General features: G+C 48.0%; 1 protein-coding gene across 1 annotated transcript in view; it reads left to right on the top strand.

Moving 5' to 3' along the window:
* Nucleotides 1-21538, top strand: part of CACNA1G (calcium voltage-gated channel subunit alpha1 G) — a 144400-nt gene that overhangs the window by 77530 nt on the left and 45332 nt on the right. Inside the window, exons 11-21 of the mRNA XM_058817397.1 lie at nucleotides 2402-2553; nucleotides 3086-3271; nucleotides 4380-4494; nucleotides 5166-5321; nucleotides 9550-9618; nucleotides 10490-10516; nucleotides 12368-12461; nucleotides 13044-13289; nucleotides 13694-14202; nucleotides 19707-19807; nucleotides 20946-21069. Of these exons, the coding sequence (XP_058673380.1) occupies nucleotides 2402-2553; nucleotides 3086-3271; nucleotides 4380-4494; nucleotides 5166-5321; nucleotides 9550-9618; nucleotides 10490-10516; nucleotides 12368-12461; nucleotides 13044-13289; nucleotides 13694-14202; nucleotides 19707-19807; nucleotides 20946-21069 (1779 nt within the window). The remainder of the gene's footprint in view (nucleotides 1-2401; nucleotides 2554-3085; nucleotides 3272-4379; nucleotides 4495-5165; nucleotides 5322-9549; nucleotides 9619-10489; nucleotides 10517-12367; nucleotides 12462-13043; nucleotides 13290-13693; nucleotides 14203-19706; nucleotides 19808-20945; nucleotides 21070-21538) is intronic.

The raw sequence follows: 21538 nt of genomic DNA, 5'->3' as shown, positions 1-21538 counted from the left end.
TGTAATGTAAGTGCTGCTCCCCCTCTTCCTTCCCACATCGCCCAGCTATGCCCTGCCAGCACCTCCCATCTGGATTTGCACATTCCAACATCTCTGACTAGAAAGTGCCCATGAAGTCCAAAGTTCCATTAATCCATGCTATTAACATGTCATCCCTTTCCAGGGCTGTTGGATTTTCCATGTCAGCCCCCACGAGGAAGGCATGTTGTGACTCTGGGAGATGTTGGGCGAGGGGTTTAACTGGGTTGTGCTTGTGGCTCCGGTTGTATTTCACTGTACCACTGCAGAGGGGGAAGAGAGGGTGGAAATCACCCTTCAGGGTCCAGATTAGTGGTGCTGATGGATGAGAAGGAAAGCTTCCAGGAACACATCTCCTTTCCAGCTGTATCACTGCAGTATCACTAATAACAGCACAGAGCCTCAGCACTGAGGCACTCATGAATGAGTTGGCATTTTTTTGTGAGTAATGTAGAATTGTAGCTATTTCAAATTGTCCTGAGGTGCAGCTTGACATATAAGTTCTTGGCCTATTTATTACCCTGTGTCTGAGTGTTCCCATAGGTATTACGGCATTAAACCATGGCTGAATTTAATATTGGGAGCTGCCGCGTTTGTATTTTAGCTGCAGATCAGTGGCAGATGATTTGGGCTGTGTGCATGATGTGTTTGGCAAACTCTAGCCAAGGGATCTGTTCTTCAGCAAGGATGTTTGAGGTATAAGTTGTGTTCAACACCCTCTTTTTTTTACTTTTTTATTACATTTTCTTTTAAATGCTGCTGTTTCCTGCTTTGCTATCCTGTGTCATCACAAGCTCCTGCCAATATCCGTGCAGGGATATTATCCGTGCAAGTCCTCAGGGATTCACTACTATGTTGAGATAACATCACACCAATTTGTGTCCCCATCTACCCTCAAGCTGGGTTGGAGGAACTTGAGCTGCAAAGGCTGGACCTGGGTAGTTTAACTCTTGGAAACAAATATTTGAATGCTTCCATGGATTTATCTGTGGTTTTTGCCAGCATGTATTTATGAACCCCTTGGTCACTGTGGTTTTTTGAGACTCTGAAGCACGGTTGACCAAGTGTTGATCCTGCCCCTGAGGTCTCTGCTCTCGTGGTTGCCATCATGTCAGGGTTGGGTCACCTCAAGTCAAACCCTACAGCCTGTGCTGTGATGTGGCAGCTCCTGGTCTGTCACAGGAAGTTTTTGGCCAGTCATGAATGTCTTTCATGTAAGTGGAAGGTGCTGCCAACTGCATGTGTTGCACATTGTCTTCTGTATGTTCTGTATGCACATCTGGCCATAACCCACCATGGTTATCGTCCAGGCATCTAAAGCCACATCGGTGGTTATAAGTTAGACCAGCCAGTGCCAAACTAGCCCAGGGGAAGCTAGCAGCCCCTGTGTGTGAGGTGTGAGGTGAGCTGTGCCAGCCCACGGCCGTGCGCCGCCTTAGCGGTGCTGATGTGACCCCACCACCACCTGCCAGCAGGATGTCAGCTTCTGGTTTTAATGAAGCCTTTCAGCAGAAACAAGCAGCTGCAACTGTGTCTTGGGGTTAAATGGGGGGAAGTGATCTTGTATGGTGATTCTGTCCTTGCCACTGACTGATCCCGCACTGACTACACCACTGGATTTTGTCTTCTGCCGTATGTTTTCCAATAATGCCTGCCCACCTGTTGGGGAAACTGAAGCACTGGGCATCTGCAGGCATTGTTGGGAACCCTCTGTGAAACATGCTAAAAAAACATTAAAGGTATTAATTTAGGTCTAAGACTACCAGGGGTCTGTTTGATAAGTTTTTGTGCTTTTTTCATTCCTCTATTTTCAGATTGCCTGTCTGGAATGCCAGCATTGGGCCCTTCCTCAGTTGCAGATTTGGGGCCACTTGATAATGAGATTTCTTTTGAGTAATGAGATTTTTTTTGAGCCATTCTGGTTATATCACCTCAGATCTCTGCTTTTGAAAAATCTTGGCTCAAATCTTTTGATGAGCTACTAAATAAAAAGACAGGCCCTAAAGGGATATTTATGTGAGAAAATGGCCTGACTTTCCCTTCTGCATAAGGAGAATCAGTGTGGGGAATGTCAAAGCATTAAGCCTCAGTACATGCCACTTCTGCCTGAACCTCCTGAGGTGGTACTAAAGCTCTGATTAACGTGAAGTCCGTGTCCTGATTTACCAGCTGAATTTACAATGGACTTCTAAACCTTAAACACTCTGAAAGTATTTTCCTTCCATCTCCTGGGCTTTGAGTGAGCTATTGCCGTTTTCTCTCCACATCATTAGCATCAGTATTCTTGCACTTGTAGTATTGGGGCTTGTTGTGTTTTCATGTGTGATTTTTGGATACGGAGCTGGCTGTTTGTTTTTTCAATTTCCTCCTCTTCTTTCCCCAGCCGGAGGAACTTACCAATGCCCTGGAGATCAGCAACATCGTCTTCACAAGCCTCTTTGCCCTGGAGATGCTGTTGAAAGTCCTTGTTTATGGTCCTTTTGGCTACATTAAGAATCCATACAACATCTTTGATGGGATCATTGTGGTGATTAGGTACAAACCTTGAGCTTTCTTTATGTGTGCTTCTCCTCATTTGGGTGTTTAATTAAACAGAAAGTAATGGAGAGTTGGCATAAATACCTTCCTGTGACACTTTACACTTCCCTCTCTAATTAATGCACTTAGGCACGATTGCTAATACATATCTTGGGATTATTTTACGGTCATTTTAGAGAGAGGCTCAAGCAGAAAGCTATCAGTCCCAATGTCCTGGGACAGTCTGGGATCCAAATGGCACAACCAGTGCCCAATTAAGTATCTCTGTTTTTTTGGCACATGCAAAGGCTATAATTGCCCCTGCAGCTGCAGCCACTGATTTCTAGGCGTATTTTTGACATTCAAGTAGGGCTCTGCTCTTTGCAAGCCTGGACAGAGTCCAGATCTCTACGAGCATTGGCATCACATCTCTGCCCACTTTCTGTCTCTCTTCTCTCTGAATTTTACCTTCCCTTCCCTGCCCCTCCGCTGGGCCTTTACAATTAGGCTTTGTCTGTCAGCTTGCATTGACAATTTTTGTCCTCCTCAGCGTGTGGGAGATCGTGGGCCAGCAGGGCGGGGGGCTCTCGGTCCTGCGCACCTTCCGTCTCATGCGGGTGTTGAAGCTGGTCCGCTTCATGCCAGCGCTGCAACGCCAGCTCGTTGTCCTCATGAAGACCATGGACAACGTAGCCACCTTCTGCATGTTGCTGATGCTCTTCATCTTCATCTTTAGGTGAGTGTTTCCAATTCCCTGTCCTGAGCGTGCTCTGGGTTTTTAGATGGGATCCTGTGGTGGGATGAGGAGGTGACAGAGTCCGTGCCAGAATATGGCTGAGCTGAACGGTCCCAGGAGTGGCACTGCTGGCTGTGGTTTGCTGCCCTCAATTCTCTCAGTCAGCCAGATGAGATTTCTTTGCAAAATGGTTTACAAAGAAGATCTTTCAGGCTGGATGATTCCTTGACATCACCACAAGACGGCAATCCCGTTGCTTACCAACTATCAGAAAGCTTGGTGATAAAAATATTGCCAAGAAGAGGATGATATTCCTAAAGGAATGTCATGGTGGTGCTTGTGCTTTTTCATGGCCTCGTCTTCAGACAAGTAGAAATGTTAGAAACACCGTTGGGGTAGCTCTGTATTTTTAGATTTTGAGAAGAATTGAGAAGAGTTGTTCTCTTTCTACAGCCAGCTGTGGTGTTTGAGCAATGCAGGCACTGGGAAGGCTGAAGAGAGACAGTCTCTTCCAGGGTATAATGTCCCTTCTTCCAGTGAGACTCCAAAACTGCCATTTGCAGGCGTGGTACTCAGTAGAGCTGTAAATAATTTGATTATTCAGGTTACTAGCAGAGAGCAGGGAAAAGCAGATTATTCTTTTAGTATCTATCCATAATGAAAGGTATTCTGTTCTTCTGTCAAAATTGAAAAAGCTGTTTTGAGTCCCCTGATATGTCTTATTCAGGCATTTCACAGAAACCCTTTTTGTCTTCCTAATTCAGTTGAAGCATATTTTGCTGAAAATGTGTCATTGCAAAACAGAAAGTCAAAACATTTTGTTTAGAAAATGTTGAAAGACAATGTTTTGACTTACAAAAAATGAAGCAGAAGAAAAACAAGGAGCAGGCATACTTTTTAGTTGAAACTCCTTGACAGATTTGACCTAAATTCACAACTGATTTGCGTGATCTCAAGGCGTGTTTTTCAACGAACAAAGGATCCATCTTTTTTAAAAAAGCATAAAAAGGAATAGCTCAGGTGAAATCAGGAGAGAGTTGCCCTGCTGTATGATTACTGACTTGTGTGGTGGTCTTATTGTCGAGCCCCTGCCTCCTGTCATTTGCAGCATCCTGGGCATGCACCTCTTTGGCTGCAAGTTCGCTTCAGAGCGGGATGGCGACACTCTGCCTGACAGGAAGAACTTTGACTCCTTGCTCTGGGCCATCGTCACTGTTTTCCAGGTACAAAATGGAAAATACAACTGATGGGCGTTTTGAGACTGCAAAGACTGGGGTTGTTTTCCAATGCATCCGAGAGAGTTTAGTGAAGCTCCATGCCATGGAAAGAAGGTGACCCAAAACCACAAGTGCAGGTTTATGGGGGCTTTTAGACTGTTTTCCAGCCTAAATCAGGACCTTGGTGAGGAGGGGCTGCCAAGTCAGGAGGCTCTTGTGTTTGCAGGGTATGGACCGGGTGGGTGAAAGTAAATATAGAGGGAAGAGATGGAAAGGAGGAGATCAGGACCATTTGTAGTGGTATTTTGACAAATAATGGAATCTTAGTTAAAGCTGATATATGCAGGGTTTTGTTCTAGCAGCTCTGGGCCCTTTAACCCTGGGATCTGTGGAAGACATTCAGTCATTCTGGCTGACCAAAGGAAAGGTCTGATCAGTGCGATGTTATCCTCCCTTATGGCTGTCCCTGGATATGGGGGACAGGGCACAAGGTCCTTGCTGGTGGTTGGGAATCTCTGGTTCTCTCTCTTCTCTGGCTCAGAAGGGATTTATCCTCTTGTGGTTACAGCTACAGTGGAAACCCTAAAAGCAGGATGCTTGTCTGGCCTATCCAGAGTGTGGATACCCAGCATGCTATCCTCCAGTATCTCCACAGTCCTGATACTCTTCCTCTGCAGATTTTGACGCAGGAAGACTGGAACAAGGTCCTTTACAATGGCATGGCCTCCACCTCATCCTGGGCTGCTCTCTACTTCATCGCTCTCATGACATTTGGGAATTATGTTCTCTTTAATCTGCTGGTGGCCATCCTGGTAGAGGGTTTCCAGACAGAGGTAATGTCCTCGTGCTTGTGCCTTTGCTTTCTTTTCAAGTTTTATGACCTCCAGATCCTGGAATCTGATTTCCGAGGTGGACAGCAATACCTTGACAGAAGTGGTATGGGAAAAAAGTGGGGTAAAATATTAGGTCTTCTTATTTTTTTACTTTTTTTTGTTTCCGTAGCCATGGTGCAATTAAATACAGCAAACCCTCTAAATGAAGGGCTTAAATGAAAGGCATTGTTAGCATTAATGCAGGAGTGGGAATTGAGGTGTGAGTCAGGCACTGCGGATGGGATCACTGCTATGACAGTCTCTTTGAAACAGTTTTCGCCATGTTTGTCATCCAGATTAAAGGCCCCTCCTGAAAACTTACACAGGCTGGTAAGAGATTAGTGACACGATTATCTTTTTTCATGGTATGCATTCATGGAGCTCTTCCAATTTCCAGCCCTGCAATGCTCTGCGTATTTTAAGGTACATGATTTCTGGTCTCTGCCATCTGCTTCGTCACAATGGGAGCTTCCACGAGACATCCTGCATTGCTGGAGGCTTTGAGGGGGCATGTAGGCTTGAGCTCAACCTTTTTTTCCATCCTACTGCCAATCCAATTCTCCAGCTTGGTGTGGGTGTGCAGGGGTACACCTAGTACCCCTCAGAGGGGGGGACATGTGATGTTCATCTGCTCCTTGCAGAAATTTTCCAACTGTTCAAGAACACCCATAAGGGGAGGGGACCCCTGTACCCTGTCTGGGGCATTGGTTGGAGGGGTAAATACAACCTAAAACTCCTCACTGGGGTCTGCTTATATGGGCTGTGCTTCTAAACACTATCTCTGATTTTTTAAAGCATTCTGGCATGAATAAATATTTGAGTTTTGTTGCATGTGTATTATGATATCCTGCAACCCTACCAACAGAACAGTTTTTATTATCATTATTATTTTTGAAGTTTGGAGTTAAATTAATGGAGTCATACCAGGACATAGCAAGAATAATTTTTTTCTTTTCTATCGTCTCTTTCTCTCCATGATGGTACTTTTCTTTTTTAATTGTTATTGTTGTAGCTGTTTCTGTCTGTAAATGTCCCCCACCATTCAGCCAAAGGGACAATCACTGCTGGGTTCTCTCAAAGAGCAAAATGTTCCTTTGCTCAGTCTCTCAAACACCAAAAATGTTCCCTTGCCCAAGTGAGAAGAGGTACAAAGCTCCTTGTCTGTTCCTGGTGACAGCTTCGAAACCCAAACTTTGTTCAGTCTGGCAAATTGATCTTTGAAGGTCACCAGCACAGGAGATCACCTGGATCTCTGCACCCACTATGCAGAGAAAAGATGCAGCCTTTAAATGCAGCAGCCCATTTGCCAGCCCCTGGCCCTTAAGGGAGGCTGACTCCTCTGCTCCTTGGCTTGTCTGGTTTACCATGCAGGAGATGCTCCTGCTCCACCACTGCAGCACGCTTCTTCCTGGGCAGCAAATTATCCCTTGCCTGGTGGCCAGCTGTGCCATGGTGCAACTCCCTGAAAAGACATGTTCTGCCTTAATGCCTTGTGGTTTTATTCCAGTAATGATGTCCTTGAGGGTATGGCTCCCCTGGAGTCAGGGAAGTGCCTGCAGCACTCCTCAAATTTGCTCTCGGCTGTTTTCTGCAGCAGGGCTGCCCCATCAACTGCCCCATGTCTCCACTGCCAGAGCAGCACTGGGCTTGTCCAAGCCAGCTCCAGGATATCTGTGTAAGCTGAAATGTGCTTCAAGTGCTGTGTAAATTGCTTGCTTGGGTTTGGGACAGCAATGGGACAGCCTGAAGCCAGTGATGCCCATGCCAGTACTGAGGCGAGCACAGGAACCAGGAACCAGTGCAGCCCCCAAATACCAAACCCGGGTTGTCAGTTCTGCTCTCCCCTGACAATTTTAACAAACTCACACCATATATCTATGATCTGTGACTCTGATTACATTGCTATTTTATATCTCAGGCTTTAATGATAGCTTTTAAATAATAATCTTCCTTCCACATCCTTGTTATTCTGAGTTCTCTACATACATCCAGTGAGGTGCAATGGCTCCAAGAGAGCCCTTGGCTCAACCCAGGTTTCCTGCAGCAGACTGGGAGTGAATGTCTCTGGAGGTCAGGCTCCAGGTCTGGCCTTGCTGGTTTATGTTTATTCAGCTTTGATGGTATGTAGCTTTGTGAACAGATCACATTCTGGTTTTTGCAAGCCAGCACAGAGGATCCTCTCCTAAGCAGAATTAATAGAGAGATCATCTCTCGCTGTAAACAAACCCCAGCGTCTGCTGCCCGTGTCTGCACTTGACTCTTCTGAGTTGAGTTTGTTGGGTTTTTTTTTTTCCATTCTCCTTCAGATTTCTGGGCTGAAACACAATCCTGGGGCTGCTGCCTTTATCTCCCTGGTCCTTGAGTACCTTTCCTCAATCCACAAACACATTGTTAATTTTAGTGCATGGCTTTGCAGCCTCGGTTGCCAGGCAGCAGATGACTATAAGCAGCTGAAAAACTAAAAGGGCCTCTTCCAAACTTTAAATACAGGGCAGTATATTTTGCAGGACTGAGGTGGAGGGGGTTTTCCCCCCATTTTTTCCTTTAATTTGGAATTAATTCCTTTAATTTGGAATGTTTCATTTAACCAGCTTCTCTCATGACTGTGCAAAAGGCACAGGCAGGACTCTTTGCCGTGTGGTTATTTTTGACTGCACATTCCCTGATTGGATTGGACCCTGGTGTTGATGCGGGGAAGGTGAGCAGGGGACTCCGTTTGATTGAGCTGCTAACTGGAAATTACTGCGTGACCACTCTGGTGCCTGCCTTGGAGACTTCTCTCTGAAGCAAGGAATGACTCCTCTTATTCAGGCATAAAGCTCCTCTCCTGAGGGAATTCCTAACAGTGTTATCTCCAAGGTGTATTTTTCTATTGGTAATCCTCCCAGTTTGTGTCCTGTTGTGCCCATCCGTCCTCGCTCGTGGGTTTGATCCTTTCTGTCCTTTGTGCCCTGCTCCCTCCCTGGCACCCCAGGTCCTGCAGCCTCTCCATCCTTCTCTCTGCAGGACACTACTTGCTCTCTAGAGGTAGCATCCTTGGGGAAATACAGATGTTCAACTTCTTCTGAGCTTTCACCAAAGGGAACAGTCCCTCCTCCTGCAGGGGGGATTTTGGATGGTGTTTTTCTTGCTCCCCTTGCCTGTTGCATTCCTATCGGCTTCAGTGGGATTTTCCTTGTGAAAGGAAAATTTCCATCTTTTCCCTTTCAATGGCTTTTCCATGTCTCTCTCTGTTACAAGCAAAGACTTTAAGTTAAGTGTCCATCACATTGCAGGCAAGTCCTTAAACTCTTCGTCCCAGCCTAGGCTGGGATGAGTTTTGTCACAATTTAGCAATCAGAAAAAAGATCCATTGCCGTGCAGGCAAGAAATTCAGCTGGTGGGATAAATTGTGCCCTACTGCTTCAGCATGGAACCTCTTGTTGCCCCATGGGATGGGACCAGGCACTGCCACACTGCTGAAAAATGCTGAGGAATACTGGGAGAGCCACCCCTGAGCAAGGGGAAACACAACAAGGTGAAAAATGATGTCTGTTTTCCAAATGGGCAGGGAAAGGCTGGCTTCTGGTGCTGTGAAATGTTGGGGTCATGGGTGTTGCAAAATTTCCCAGGATGGGGCTGTGCCCCCCTGGCTGCAGACCTCTGATTTAAACTGCTGATTCAAATGGGTGTTTCCACTAACAGGACTGAGCACGGATCTGAACTCACAGCAGACTGTGTCTCTCCTGAAACTAGGTATTTCACCTGCAAGAGCACTGATATTATGTTAATCAAACATTCATTAAAAACCTCCATTGCTGCTTAATGAAGGCATAATAAATAAAGATGCTATTATACAGCTGCAAAAAAAAATCATGTTTTCAATAATTAGCTGGTGTTTCATTAGCACAATTATCACTTAGGAGCTGAAGCAAGCTCTGTTCTAAACACTTAATTTAAAGGGTATAAGGCTGGTCCCTTCAAAGGGCTTCTTTCTACCTGAGATCCCACTCTCTCCCTGTGCTGAGTGGAATGGATCCAGTGCCTGGCTCTCCATTGTAGCCACACACTGCCCTCCTCCCCCTTCCCTTCTGCTTCCCTGCCTCTTCTCCTGTGTTTTTTGATTCCCCACTCAGTCCTGCTGTTGAAACTGAAAATTGAACCCCGCCTTCCCCTTCCTCCCTCTTCCTTCCCCCCATTTCTCCTTCAGGAGATGTCCAAGCGAGAAGAAGCGAGTGGGCAGTTAAGCTGTATTCAGCTGCCTGTCGACTCGTCGGGGGTACGTACAGCACATCCCACCGCCACCGTGCTTGTCTCTCTCGTGGTGCCTGGTCACACTCTGTGGTGCTGTTCTCATAGTAGCTGTCATTCTTTTGGGGTCTATTTGAGTGTTTTGGAAGTGTTTTTTTGGTTTTTTTTTGTTCCTTTTTGTCACCCTCATTGTTGAGTCAGCCCTGATTTTAAGTCCCTTCCTTCTCTGAGGGACCGAGGTAAATTAAGGTGGGTGCTTCCAAGTGGCTGATGTGGCTCCAGCCAGCAGGTCCCGCTGACCCCTTTCTGGATGCCTGCCCTGGGGAAGGCTCCCCAAGACATGTTACAGCCTCTCCATGGCACAGTCACATCCCAGGGACCTCCCTGAGGATGAGGATGGTCATGCTGATTGCAGGGCATGCGTGCCGAGGCTCCCTCATGCAGGTGGGGGAGGATGCCTAGGAGTGAAGGGACCTGGAATCAAACCTGTTTTGATAGGTGTGAGTGTGTTGATGTGTGTGTGGGAGTCCTGTGCTCTGCAGGACAGGGTAAGACAGCAGCAGTTGCACTGTGGGAATGCTGAGATTGCCAGCGCAGTGCTCATTACAGGATGTGAGCGTCCGAGGAAGCTGTGGATCTCTGAAGCACAGCGCACCACAAACCTCACCCTTCTGCCAAACTCATCTCTCTTTTTACCACTCACTTCCCTTTCTTTTGTCTTTTCCAAGAAGCCTGGCTTTTTCCTCAGCCCAAAAGCCCTTTCCCCTTATATCCCAGTGTGTCAGTCCCTTTCGGTACAGACTGGTTTAGTTGTCGTACTGCCCGGCCCAGCTTGACATTATCTCATTTCCCAAAAGGATTTTAACTCCCTCTTCTCTCATAACCCCTTTTCTATCCAGAAAGGCAAACTGGGAGTGCAAGAACAGGTAACGGGCAGCAGCACCAGCTGCGAGATGTTTGCCTGCACCGTCCCGAGTCTGGCACGTGGTGTTGGGGAGGGGATGCTCACTGCCCTCACACGTGGGGTTTGGTGCTGGGGAAGGGGGTGGGAAATCCCCACACAGCTCTGCTTTTCCATCTTGGCACACGTCTCATTGTGCCCCCTTAAAACTTTCCTTAGGGCTGCTGAAGAGCACTCCAGGAATACAAATAATGTGAAATTCTTCCCAGTATTTATTTATTTTTAATAACCCATCAGGGAGAATGAGTAATTCCTGGCAGGCCTGCTGACAGGCTGAGCTGGGAGCCTCTGTGGGGAGCATACCTGGAGCCAGCTGGAGCCCCTGCTCACACAGAGACTGGATCTGGCTCCAGCAAAGCTCAAGCCAGGCTGACTTTACTGCTCCCCCTTGCAAGGTGCATTCCTGACCTCCTCAGACTGCATCCTGCAGGAGGAGCTTCCCTGAAAAGCACAGAAGTCCTGAATCTTCAGGGTATTTTTGAGCCAACACTTCATGTCACACTCTCTTTTGCCTTAAAAATATCTTTGAGTGTCCAGCCTGCCTGGAAAAAATATCTTTAATAGTTTAGTGACCCCACACTAAATATGGGAGGAGTATTGGGGCTCATCCCTCTGGGGTTTTACTTAATAATGAGGTATGGGGCACTGACATGTGTTGGATTCATCTCTTCCTTCTGTCCCAGGCTGGGGTCCTTCTGAGATTTTGCAATCAATGGGTACCCTAGCACCAAACCTCAGCAGTGCTGGCCAGGGCTCCTGTGGACGCAGCTTAGCCTTGGTGGGGTTTTCTGGGGCTCCTGGGCTCTCACTGCTGAAGTGAGGATCTGCTTGGCTTTTCCCATCCCAGCATCTTCCCCCACCTTCCCACCTCTTCTCCATTGTGTCAGGGCTTGGTGCCCTTTGCCAGAGCAGTGGTTTCAGCCATGAATCCTCCTCTTTTTGGATGGGTATCAGTCCTTCTGGCGAGCACCTCTGCCCCTCTTAGGTGTATCCTAACTATACCACACCCTAAGTGCCTTTCTGCAGTGCCAATGGACAGAATCAGGGTCTGTGCCACAGGACAGAGCAAGAACCCAGGCACCACACAGAGAACAATGATCAACATCATCTTCCTCTACCTGAGGATGGGTACCTGTCACCAGGAGACAGGCCTCGCTCAACCACCAATGTTTGAAATGAGACAGCAGAATTTAAACTTCCCAAATGATCCAGCATAAATCCCCAAAACTCCTGCTCCTCTTGTGTGTGGCAGCTGGGAGGGAAAGGGTCCCTCATGGCAGTCGAGGTTGGGTTCTGCCACCTGGATCCTTTCTATGCTGATGGGGCGTCCATGGACACGTCACGTTTTTCATGTTGGGAGTTTGGGGTCTGTTGTGCCCTTTGTGAACCCTGGATTGCTCCACCCAAGCATCACTGGAAAGAGCCACACCCAGAGACTTTTAGGTATATAAATTCAGAGAGATTAGTAGGATCATCTTTTGTCCGCAAATTGTTCATCAATATTGGTCCTTCCCTGACATCTGCCACATATGCAATTCCAGCAGCAAAAATTAAGCAATAGTTTGGTTTTTCTCCTGATCCCTTTCTGGGACCGTGTTCAGAGCCAAAGGCAATCCATCTTCCTGATAGGAGGTTAATTAGTCTGTGGTATAAACCTGTGCATGCATCATTTTGTGGAAGGTGATGTTGCATCGTGGTACCAAGTTCAGTGGATCTGTAAGGTGTGGTGTTGGACACGGGAATCCATATTTGCAGAGGGCTGTCCGCGCACTGTGGCCGCTCACCCTCCTTGCTGAAGCCTTTTGTTTTGCTCCAGGGTGATGCTTCCAAGTCTGATTCCGAGGGGGATCTCTTCCCCCACAGCCTGGAAGAGGAGGGAGAACCTAAGAAAAACTTGTCAAATCCAGCCTGTGAGTAATAACTAACCCTGGAAGGACAGGGCCTTCCATAGAAACCTTGCTTTGCAGTGAAAACAGTGTGTCCAAAAGGAAAAACCCCTCCTGGAGGGATTGCTGTAGTCCCAGTTGTGTCATGCTTGACTTTGCAGCAGGTTTGGGGTGGGATTGTGGGATGCAGGCAGGGAGAGACATGATTGCATTTGAACTGGTAATTTCCCCATTAAGCCCGAGGACTGGGCTTGAGGGGTGTCTCTGCTGGAGGAGTTTGGAGAAAGAGGATGGAGGAGGTGGGCAGGAAGTTCCCAGGGCTGGAGCTGGTGGGTGTTAATTGGAGGTTGAGGAGGCTGCAGGTGACATTTTGAGTGTGCTGTCCTCTACCATTGTTACCTGATCCCATCGACACCTGATCCCATTCCTGTTTGACATCCCCCTGCTGGGCTGAACGACCCAGTTCTCCGCAAGGGCTTTTTGGCCCACATCTCCCTGATGCTCTGAGCAGAGCCTTCCCTGCGCAGCAGCTTTGCCTGCCCACGAGCAGGCTGTCGGTGTTCCCCCTTGAGGTGAGACGCCTAAAAACCCGCTCTTGTCTTCCAGTGATGGCCCTGAGCGAGCACCCGGAGCTGAAGAAGAGCCTGACCCCGCCGCTCATCATCCACACGGCCGCCACGCCGATGCCCATGCCCAAGAGCGCCGTGTTCGGGGACGCGGCTCAGGGCTTCGAGTCCCGCCGGGCCAGCGGCGTCTCCACGGACCCCGGTGCCGCCCATGAGCTCAAGTCCCCGGTACTCGCACCACCTCCCCCTGCGGGTGCTCGTGGGGCTGTCGGTCCGTCCGGCCGGCCTGGGGCGGGTGGCTCGGCTCTGATGCGCTCCCCGTCGCTGTCCGTCCGTCCGGCCGGCCTGGGGCGGGTGGCTCGGCTCTGATGCGCTCCCTGTCGCTGTCCGTCCGTCCGGCCGGCCTGGGGCGGGTGGCTTGGCTCTGATGCGCTCCCTGTCGCTGTCCGTCCGGCCGGCCGGCCTGGGGCGGGTGGCTCGGCTCTGATGCGCTCCCCGTCGCTGTCCGTCCGTCCGGCCGGCCTGGGGCGGGTGGCTCGGCTCTGATGCGCTCCCTGTCGCTGTCCGTCCGTCCGGCCGGCCTGGGGCGGGTGGCTCGGCTCTGATGCGCTCCCTGTCGCTGTCCGTCCGTCCGGCCGGCCTGGGGCGGGTGGCTCGGCTCTGATGCGCTCCCTGTCGCTGTCCGTCCGTCCGGCCGGCCTGGGGCGGGTGGCTCGGCTCTGATGCGCTCCCTGTCGCTGTCCTTCCCGCAGCCCAGCGCCCGCAGCTCCCCGCACAGCCCCTGGCGGGCCAGCAGCGCCTGGAACAGCCGCCGCTCCAGCTGGAACAGCCTCGGCCGCGCCCCCAGCCTCAAGCGCCGGGCGCAGAGCGGCGAGCGCCGCTCCCTCCTGTCCGGGGAGGGCAAGGAGAGCTCCGAGGAAGGCGACAGCTCGGATGAGGAGCGCTCCAGCCGGGCCGGCAGCTTCAATGGCTCTTTGCCGCACCGCATGGAGTCGCTGGAAACGAAAGGGTCCTTTGACCTCCAGGATACCCTGCAGGTGCCTTCCCTGTATCGGACCAGCAGCATGCACAGCACCAGAACGTCTGTCTCTGAGCACCAGGACTGCAATGGGAGGACATCTCCGGGGCTGCTGCTGCAGCAGCTCCACCTGGATGAGCCCCACCAGGATGGTGATGACGGCGATGATGAAGGTAGCATGGTAAGGAAGTGCCACGTGCTCGTTTTTGGCTTTATGACTTGTCAAAACAAAGCTTGTCACTGCCTCAGGGGCGCACATGTGAGTGCAAGAGGTATTGGGTCTCACCATCACCACGAGACCAGACAAGAGTCACCCAGAATGTCTCTAGGCAGTGGATGCTCTCAGAAATGGGATTGGTATCTAAGTATTACATGCAGTATCAGATGGCTTATGATGGAGACATAAGGGCAAAACTGTCCAGATTCCATTAAATCATGCAGAGTGAAGGCTATTTGAAATATATGCTTTTATGGGTTAGTTTTTGGGAGGTTTTTTTTGTTTTTTTGTTTTTTGTGTTTTTTGTTTGTTTTTTTTTAAAGCAAAACAGGTAAGTCTCCCTTACAGCTTTCCAACTGTTATTCAGTTTTCTGTCCCCACACCAGCAGCAGAAAACTTCTATAGGCAAAGAAAGAGCATGGCTTGGTCCCCCATTCCCATGGCAGAATTAGTGCCAATGGTGGTAATTTCAGAGGCTCTGCATTAATTTCCATCTGAAGAGGCATTTCACTAACGAGTGTCTCTTTCACAGGCCTGAAAATTGTCCTTTAGGAAATATAAGCTGAAAATACTGCAAATGCAGGGAAGGGATCAGGGTTCCTGGTCCTTTTTTCAGATGGATGTTTGTATCTTAAATGGAAAAACGGGGAATCTGGCTGCTTTTCCAAAGTTGTTTGCCTGACTGGCAGAATGGGGCTTGAGTTGGGCACAAGGGTGTCACAGTTCTGGCTATCATATGTGCATTGGGGCCAGTTTTGGAGTGTTTCCTGCTTGTCCCAGGTTATCTCTTTGTTTGATTATACCTTGTTCCCATATTTTAAAGGTGTGATGGTCTGATGTGTCATCCCCTGTTTCTTTTGGGGGAGTAGATGTGGTTTGGGTAGAGACATGATGGTAGCAGGGACTGTTCTGACAACAGGAAAGCTGCAGATTTGGACATGACTTTACTCTTTTTCTCTGACTTTATTGAATGAAATTGGAATTGGGATCATGTGAAGGGATGTGAAAGGTGGCATTGACTCCAGAGTCCTCTGTTCCTTACAGGAGGAGAAGGAGAGTTAGTGCTGGCAGAATGGAGTCACTCAGCTGTGAACAGCCTTTGCAAAAAGCCATTATCCCATTACATCTCCAGCGTGGATCCTCAGCCTGGATTTTTACTCTTTGTCCTAACCTGATTTTTAACTGCCATAAAATAAATTGAATTTTTAAGAAAAGGAGCAGTAATTATTTTTGGAAAATTCCCCACTATTAGAAGTGTTGAAGAGACCATGCTCCTTATTGCTTGCTAGGAATTTTTTTCCTCATGCTCCAACATCTGCTTACCTGGTGCAATCATCCCACCAGTCCCTTCAGGATCAAGAGCCAGCAGTCCCCCTTGGGCTGGGCATGCTGTGATGAGATGTGTCCCTCCTCTCCCAGCCAGTGCTTACAATGAACCAGTGAATAAGATTTTTAATTTTTATCATCTGTTTTTAGCATGAACCAAACATCATCCTCTGTGTACTGAGGTCAGGCTATGGAGGGTATAATCACCTTAATATCCTCCCATGTAATGGTCAGAAGCAAATTCCTAGAGGGAGAATTGACAGAATAAGGGAAATAAATTGTGTCCTAGCCCATGGGATAGCCACAACTGGAATACCTGCAGCTAGCTGGTGCCTTTCCCATGCTCTGAAATATGTCTTCCCTGCAAATCAGTAAACCAGATGGATGAGAAGATATTGCTTAGATTAGAAAAATGAGTCCCCAGATTGCAGGGCTTCCCTCCTGACATTTGGGGAGAAACTCTGCTCCTAAATTAGCCTTAACAAAATTGGGGGATGGGGGAAATGCATTTTAAATTGAAAAAATGAAATACAAAACTACCCATGAACAAAAGAGAAGAACTTGACTATTACTCAGATCAAAGTAATCCTAAATATGCCCTTCTACATCAAAGCTTTGCATCCCTCCTTGCTGCCTGGATTTGATTGTCTCTGTGCAGAAATTAAAGGAAGAGCAAAGGCTTCATCTGGATTTCCCAGGCTACCCTCATATTAGTGAAGCTCTGCTGCCTTCGATGAATTTCTTTATTTCTTCGATGATTTTCTTTATTCTGAATTTCCGTCCCTCTGAGGGGACAAAATCAGGCCCCTGGCAGCTTCTCTCCCCAGAACCAGGAAACCAAGGGGCTGTTCTGGATTGCATCACTGCAGACAAGAAGTCTCTCACAGAGAGAGAGTGATCCACAGCTTTCTTGGGTTCACACGGCTGTGACCAGGACCAGGGCTCTGCTGCCAAGTCTTTGTTGTTCCCAACTGCAGAATTTTAAATGCTTTTGGGTGCTTTCTACCAAAATTGCTCAGTGCTCACAGCTGAAAGTAAGGAAAATATTGAATATGCAACCAATGTGTCCCCTCCTCTCCAAAACCTCACTGCATTTTACTATTACTGCTCCTTTTCCTTTGCCTATTCCACTTTTTTCTTTGTGGCATATGATCTAGCCACTCCCAAGCCCTCTCAGCCTGTCCCTGTTGCATATTAAAATTAAATAATCAGGTCTCAAGCGTCTCTGTGCAGCTTCCAGCTTGCCTGGAGGTCCTCTGCTACTCACAGAGCATTTTTCAGCAGTTCCCCCATCCTTATAATAAATCTTTTATAAATCTAAGCCTTGCCCTTACTCTGAGGAGTGCATCAGTCATCTTTTATTGCCAACTGCTTTCATCCTACCCTCAGAAGTGCATTAATATCTGAAATTCCTAAAAATAATCAAAAATGTTAAAAGCAGCTATTTATCAACAGTTCTCGTTGCTGTGGGATGGAAGGTCTTCATCCCCACTGCTGCCTGTTAGCACCCAGCATCTTCCAACATCCCTGCTCCTGCTGCCTCTGGGGAGGGATTTGGGTGGGCTCACCCAGGCAGGTTTTGTCCCAGTCACTGGCAGCTGAATTAAACATTAGTTTTCTTCTCCCCCCACATCTTTGTTCATCCTGTCCAGGTGTGGTTTATGAACAAATATAGATGTGATTTAAGCCACGTAATTTATGTCTTACTTTGACCCTAATGCAGCTTTAACAGCAGTCAGCCCCATTGTCAGCACTTGGAGCCTGCCTCGGCCTCGCTGGGAAAGCCTTGGACGGGGCTCAGGCTGGAAACACTCTGGGTTTGTTTCACAAATGCCTTACTTTTGGCTCAAGCTAACTGACCTGTGCTGTTCCACTGGTGGAAATATGGAGTAATTCCTCTGAGTTTAGGTTTCTGGGGATGTACTTCACCCTGCTGCAGCCCCAGTTGAGTCCTGGTGCTCACCCTTACTGTAACTCTCTGAATGGAGAGACATGATGGGAGATCACTTTTTGCCTTTGTTATCTGATTTACCCCATTAACTGCAAGCTGCAACAATTAGCCAACCCCCAAAATATCTTTGGCATTAAAATTGGACAAAAAGAATATAAAGAATCATTCTGTGCTGCTGACGCATTACCATTCACTACAAATCCCCTTGATAAATACCAGAACTGCTTTGAATAATAGATACTTCTGGAAACCTTCCAGCTCACAAAATGAACTGGACTGAGTCGTAGCTATTACTCCATGTCCAGAGGCTAGGGTAGCAATCACTGCTCTCACCACAGCTTTGAGCAGACACCTGATTTTTATCCATTTATTTACCTTTTTTAAATCTATGGATAATTAGACTAACCAGGCAGCTTAAAGGGATAACACAACCCCAAGGATGCATGCTCTATTAAATACAGTTTAGAGACAAGGGAGCGGTTCTGGCTCTTTGCCTGAAGCTGGAAAAGGGATGTGAGAACATCCAAGACAACCAAAACCCCACTGGTGTGCAGTGCATGGTCTGTGTGTGTAGAAGTTGAGGGAAGAATGGGTGGCTGAAGGAGCAGGGTAGAAAGCTCTAACTTTTTGTTATTAAAACTTTTCTTCTTATTTGCCAAGGTGATTTTAATTTTCTGAAGGGTTCGGTTTGTCACTAAGGGCTTTCATTAAAACAGGTACTACACCAATTATTCTCCATCACTAATGAGACCCCAGTCTGGGTGTCTGTAGGAAGAGAAAGCACTTCCTCCACTCTGCTCAATTACTCTAACAAATCCCATTTTTACAGTCAAGAGTACTTCAAGTGCCAACAGTTTGCCTCAAAATGAATCCGCCCTCCCTGTTTCCTAGATGAAATAAGTAAAAGTACCTTAGTCCTGGGGTGCAGGTGCTCCTGGGGTGAGGGTGATTCCTGTGCTGTCCTTCACACCCCTCTGTGGCCTCACGGCCCTGAAATCTCTAGAAGAAGCTTCAAAGAGCTCATGCAGTTTTATTTCTAGGTCTGCCCATCCAAGCCCAGGTGGTAGCAGAGAAATAAGGCTTATGAAAGAGCAGGAATTGTTTTTTATTTATCTGCAAAGAACTCTGGTGACAGTGCACACACCAATCTGTGCATTTATCTTCTGGTGCTTTGATGTGGAAGCACTGGGGAAGCCCTGGTGTGGTGAGCAAGATGTTGGCCTGGCTTTTAATGGTTGTCCATGTGCAGCGTGCTAACACTGCTTTGCCAGTGGGATTAAAGATGTTGATTTTCCTTTGGAGGTCTGTGGATGAGAAGGTGATAAAGTTAAATCAGTTGTTGCAGCCAGGATGAGGCTTCCCCTTGACATCCCATTTTTGATGTCTTTGGTTGACTTGTTGGCTCAGGCTTTTTGTAGTCTACGCTCCTGACCTGAAATGACCTTCCAGACAGCCTGTAACATAAGGATGCATGGCTGAGGATGTGCTGTGGTTTCAAGTAGAAATTAATTTGCATGAATTGGATGGTCCATGTTCATGCAGGTCAGGTTGTCCATGGTGTTCCCTTCTGGCTTTATAATGTCCCATCTAATCTGTTCATGCTGAATGAGAGGCAGATGATCACCGTTGTGTTCCTGGACCAAAACTTGGGCCTCAGGTGATTTCTTCAGCTTTACAGTGGTGCATGGACACAGGGCTTTGCCCAGCAAGCAGCAGGAATCTCTCCCTCTGCTCTATAACATCTGACATAAGCATTCTAAGCATTCTATATTATTTTTTAAAAAAACAAATTAAAATACCCCACAAAAATTCCCCAAAATACCTTACAAGAGTCAGGCAAGCACCTGATGAGTATTTGGAGGCACTGAGTGGGTTATCATTCCTTTGGGCAAGGGTTCTATTTATCATGTTTGTTCTCTTGGATAACTGTCAGACATGGTTACAGTGCAGAGAAAGAAGCAAGACCAAGCACTGTAAGCTCACAGGGCTGGCACAGCCCTCATCTGGCTGCCAGAGCTCTTTCCCCTGCTCAGCAGGGTCTTGTCTGGGGACATTATTTTATTTCACCTTTACTGAGCACTTGAAGATAAGATTTTAGTGAAAAGCTGCCCCGAGTCCTACATGTGGAAGTTTTGGGGCGTTGTTGTTTTAACAGTTCTGTATTTTCCCACGCGGTCCATTTTCCCTGCAGAGCAAAAGGGACCGCATGAAGGCCTGGCTGCGGGCACGGCTCCCCACCTGCTGCAAGGAGAGGGACTCCTGGTCCATCTACATCTTCGCCCCTCACTCCAGGTAAGGCCAGTGCTGGGGTGGTAGGATGGATGGTAACAATGCACGCGCTCATTACAGTGCCTCATCTGCCTGTTTATCCCAGATGGGTCTCTGTATGTCAGTCCACAAAACTCCTGGCCCTTCCTCTGCCCCAGTGTGACATCAGGGTTGAACAGCAAACAGTTGCTGGCTGCAGAGGGCACAGAAGTGTCCAGTCAAGACCCATAGCCCAGGGCATGCCTGCTGCTTTATCAGGTTCCTCATTTCCTTTGGCAATGATGCCAGTGCTCTGCAAGTTTTTCACTTGGTGGCGTGTGATGAGCTTGGAGCAAGGGGGAGAGGTGCAGCATTAAGCAGAAAAATCTGAATTTGCCCCACCACACACTTACAGCACAGCAAAGAAGTCCCTGATCTTCTCAACCTGCCTCTCAGCTGAACTTCTCTCTCCTCCCCGTTCCCTTTCTCTCAGAGAACACCCTCTCCTTGCTTGAAGGCCCCCAGATCTGCCCTTGCTAAGGCCTGGCCATGGGGAGCTGGCTGAGCTCTGTGCTGTTCAAGCATCCCTCCAGACATGCACCCATGCACCCGAGAGCTTCCTGTGCTGGAGCTGAGGGCCCTGGACAGCGTTCAGGTTCATTCATACAAAGATTAGAGAGATTTTCAGAAACAGACTTTGGGAAATGTAATACGGTATTATAAATCCTGGGTCAGTGTACAGCCATCTGTCACAATAAATAGCTTCTGCCCCTTGGTTTCGTGTGTGCTCAACCCTTATGGGCTCATTGGGAGTATTTCTTCCTTTATTTAAGCTAAATCTGAGCACCTGAGGAAGCAGGTAGAGGGGCAGATCCAAACCTGGCCGTGTGTCTGAGTCATGGAAGCAGCTGCCCTGTTCCAAGAAAGCAAAGCCCTCTGTGAGCATTCCCAGGGCTTGAAATTTGTGGCTCAGTTCTGTAGATCAGATCCCTCTCTGTTCATAACCCAATCTGCCCTCAGTGTGTGGCTCTGCCAGAGAGGGGATTGGGAGATTGGAGCTCATCTGCTTTGCAAGCAGAGTGCTCAATTCCTCTGCTATGTGTTGAGCTGCTGTGTGTCTCCTCAGCCAGTTGAGCATTAATAGCTAGTCTGTGTCTACTCTTTTTTTTTCCTCTCTCAACAGATTCCGTCTGATGTGCAATAAAATCATCACTCACAAGATGTTCGATCACGTCGTCTTGGTGATCATTTTCCTGAACTGCATTACCATTGCCATGGAACGACCCAAAATTGAGCCTCACAGCGCTGTGAGTTTCTAAGGTTTTCCTGTGCTCCTCGTGGAGCAAACACGTGTGGCTTGGACCCCACTGCTGTGCACTTGGTCTTTTTTTCTTTCTCTTTTTAAAATGAGAAGGTGCCAACACCCCCTGAGTATCCTTTGAATTAGGTGCAGCACCTCTCCTGGCCCCTATCCAGTCTCCTTTTAAAGCGCAAGTGCACAGATCGGGGCCTGCAATATATCCAATATCTCATTTCTGGAAGCACGATCAAGGTTTTAACACATGACATAGCATGACATCTGTCTCAGTTTCCTTCCCTGAGAAACCTTCAAACACTTTTCCTCTCTCAACACAATGTTCACTTCTTCCATCTGTTCCCCACAGGCACGTATGTGTGGTGCAAATGGAATGGGGGAAACTGTTCATTTCATACTCTTCTCTCCCCTTTGTGTATCAGCTTTGTTGTGACACCAGAAAAACTGAATTGATGCAGGCA

The sequence above is a fragment of the Ammospiza caudacuta genome, chromosome 19, assembly GCF_027887145.1.
Source record: "Ammospiza caudacuta isolate bAmmCau1 chromosome 19, bAmmCau1.pri, whole genome shotgun sequence".
NCBI lineage: Eukaryota > Metazoa > Chordata > Aves > Passeriformes > Passerellidae > Ammospiza > Ammospiza caudacuta.
The sequence above is the reverse complement of the archived record's forward strand: the minus strand, read 5'-3'. Positions and strand labels throughout refer to the sequence as shown.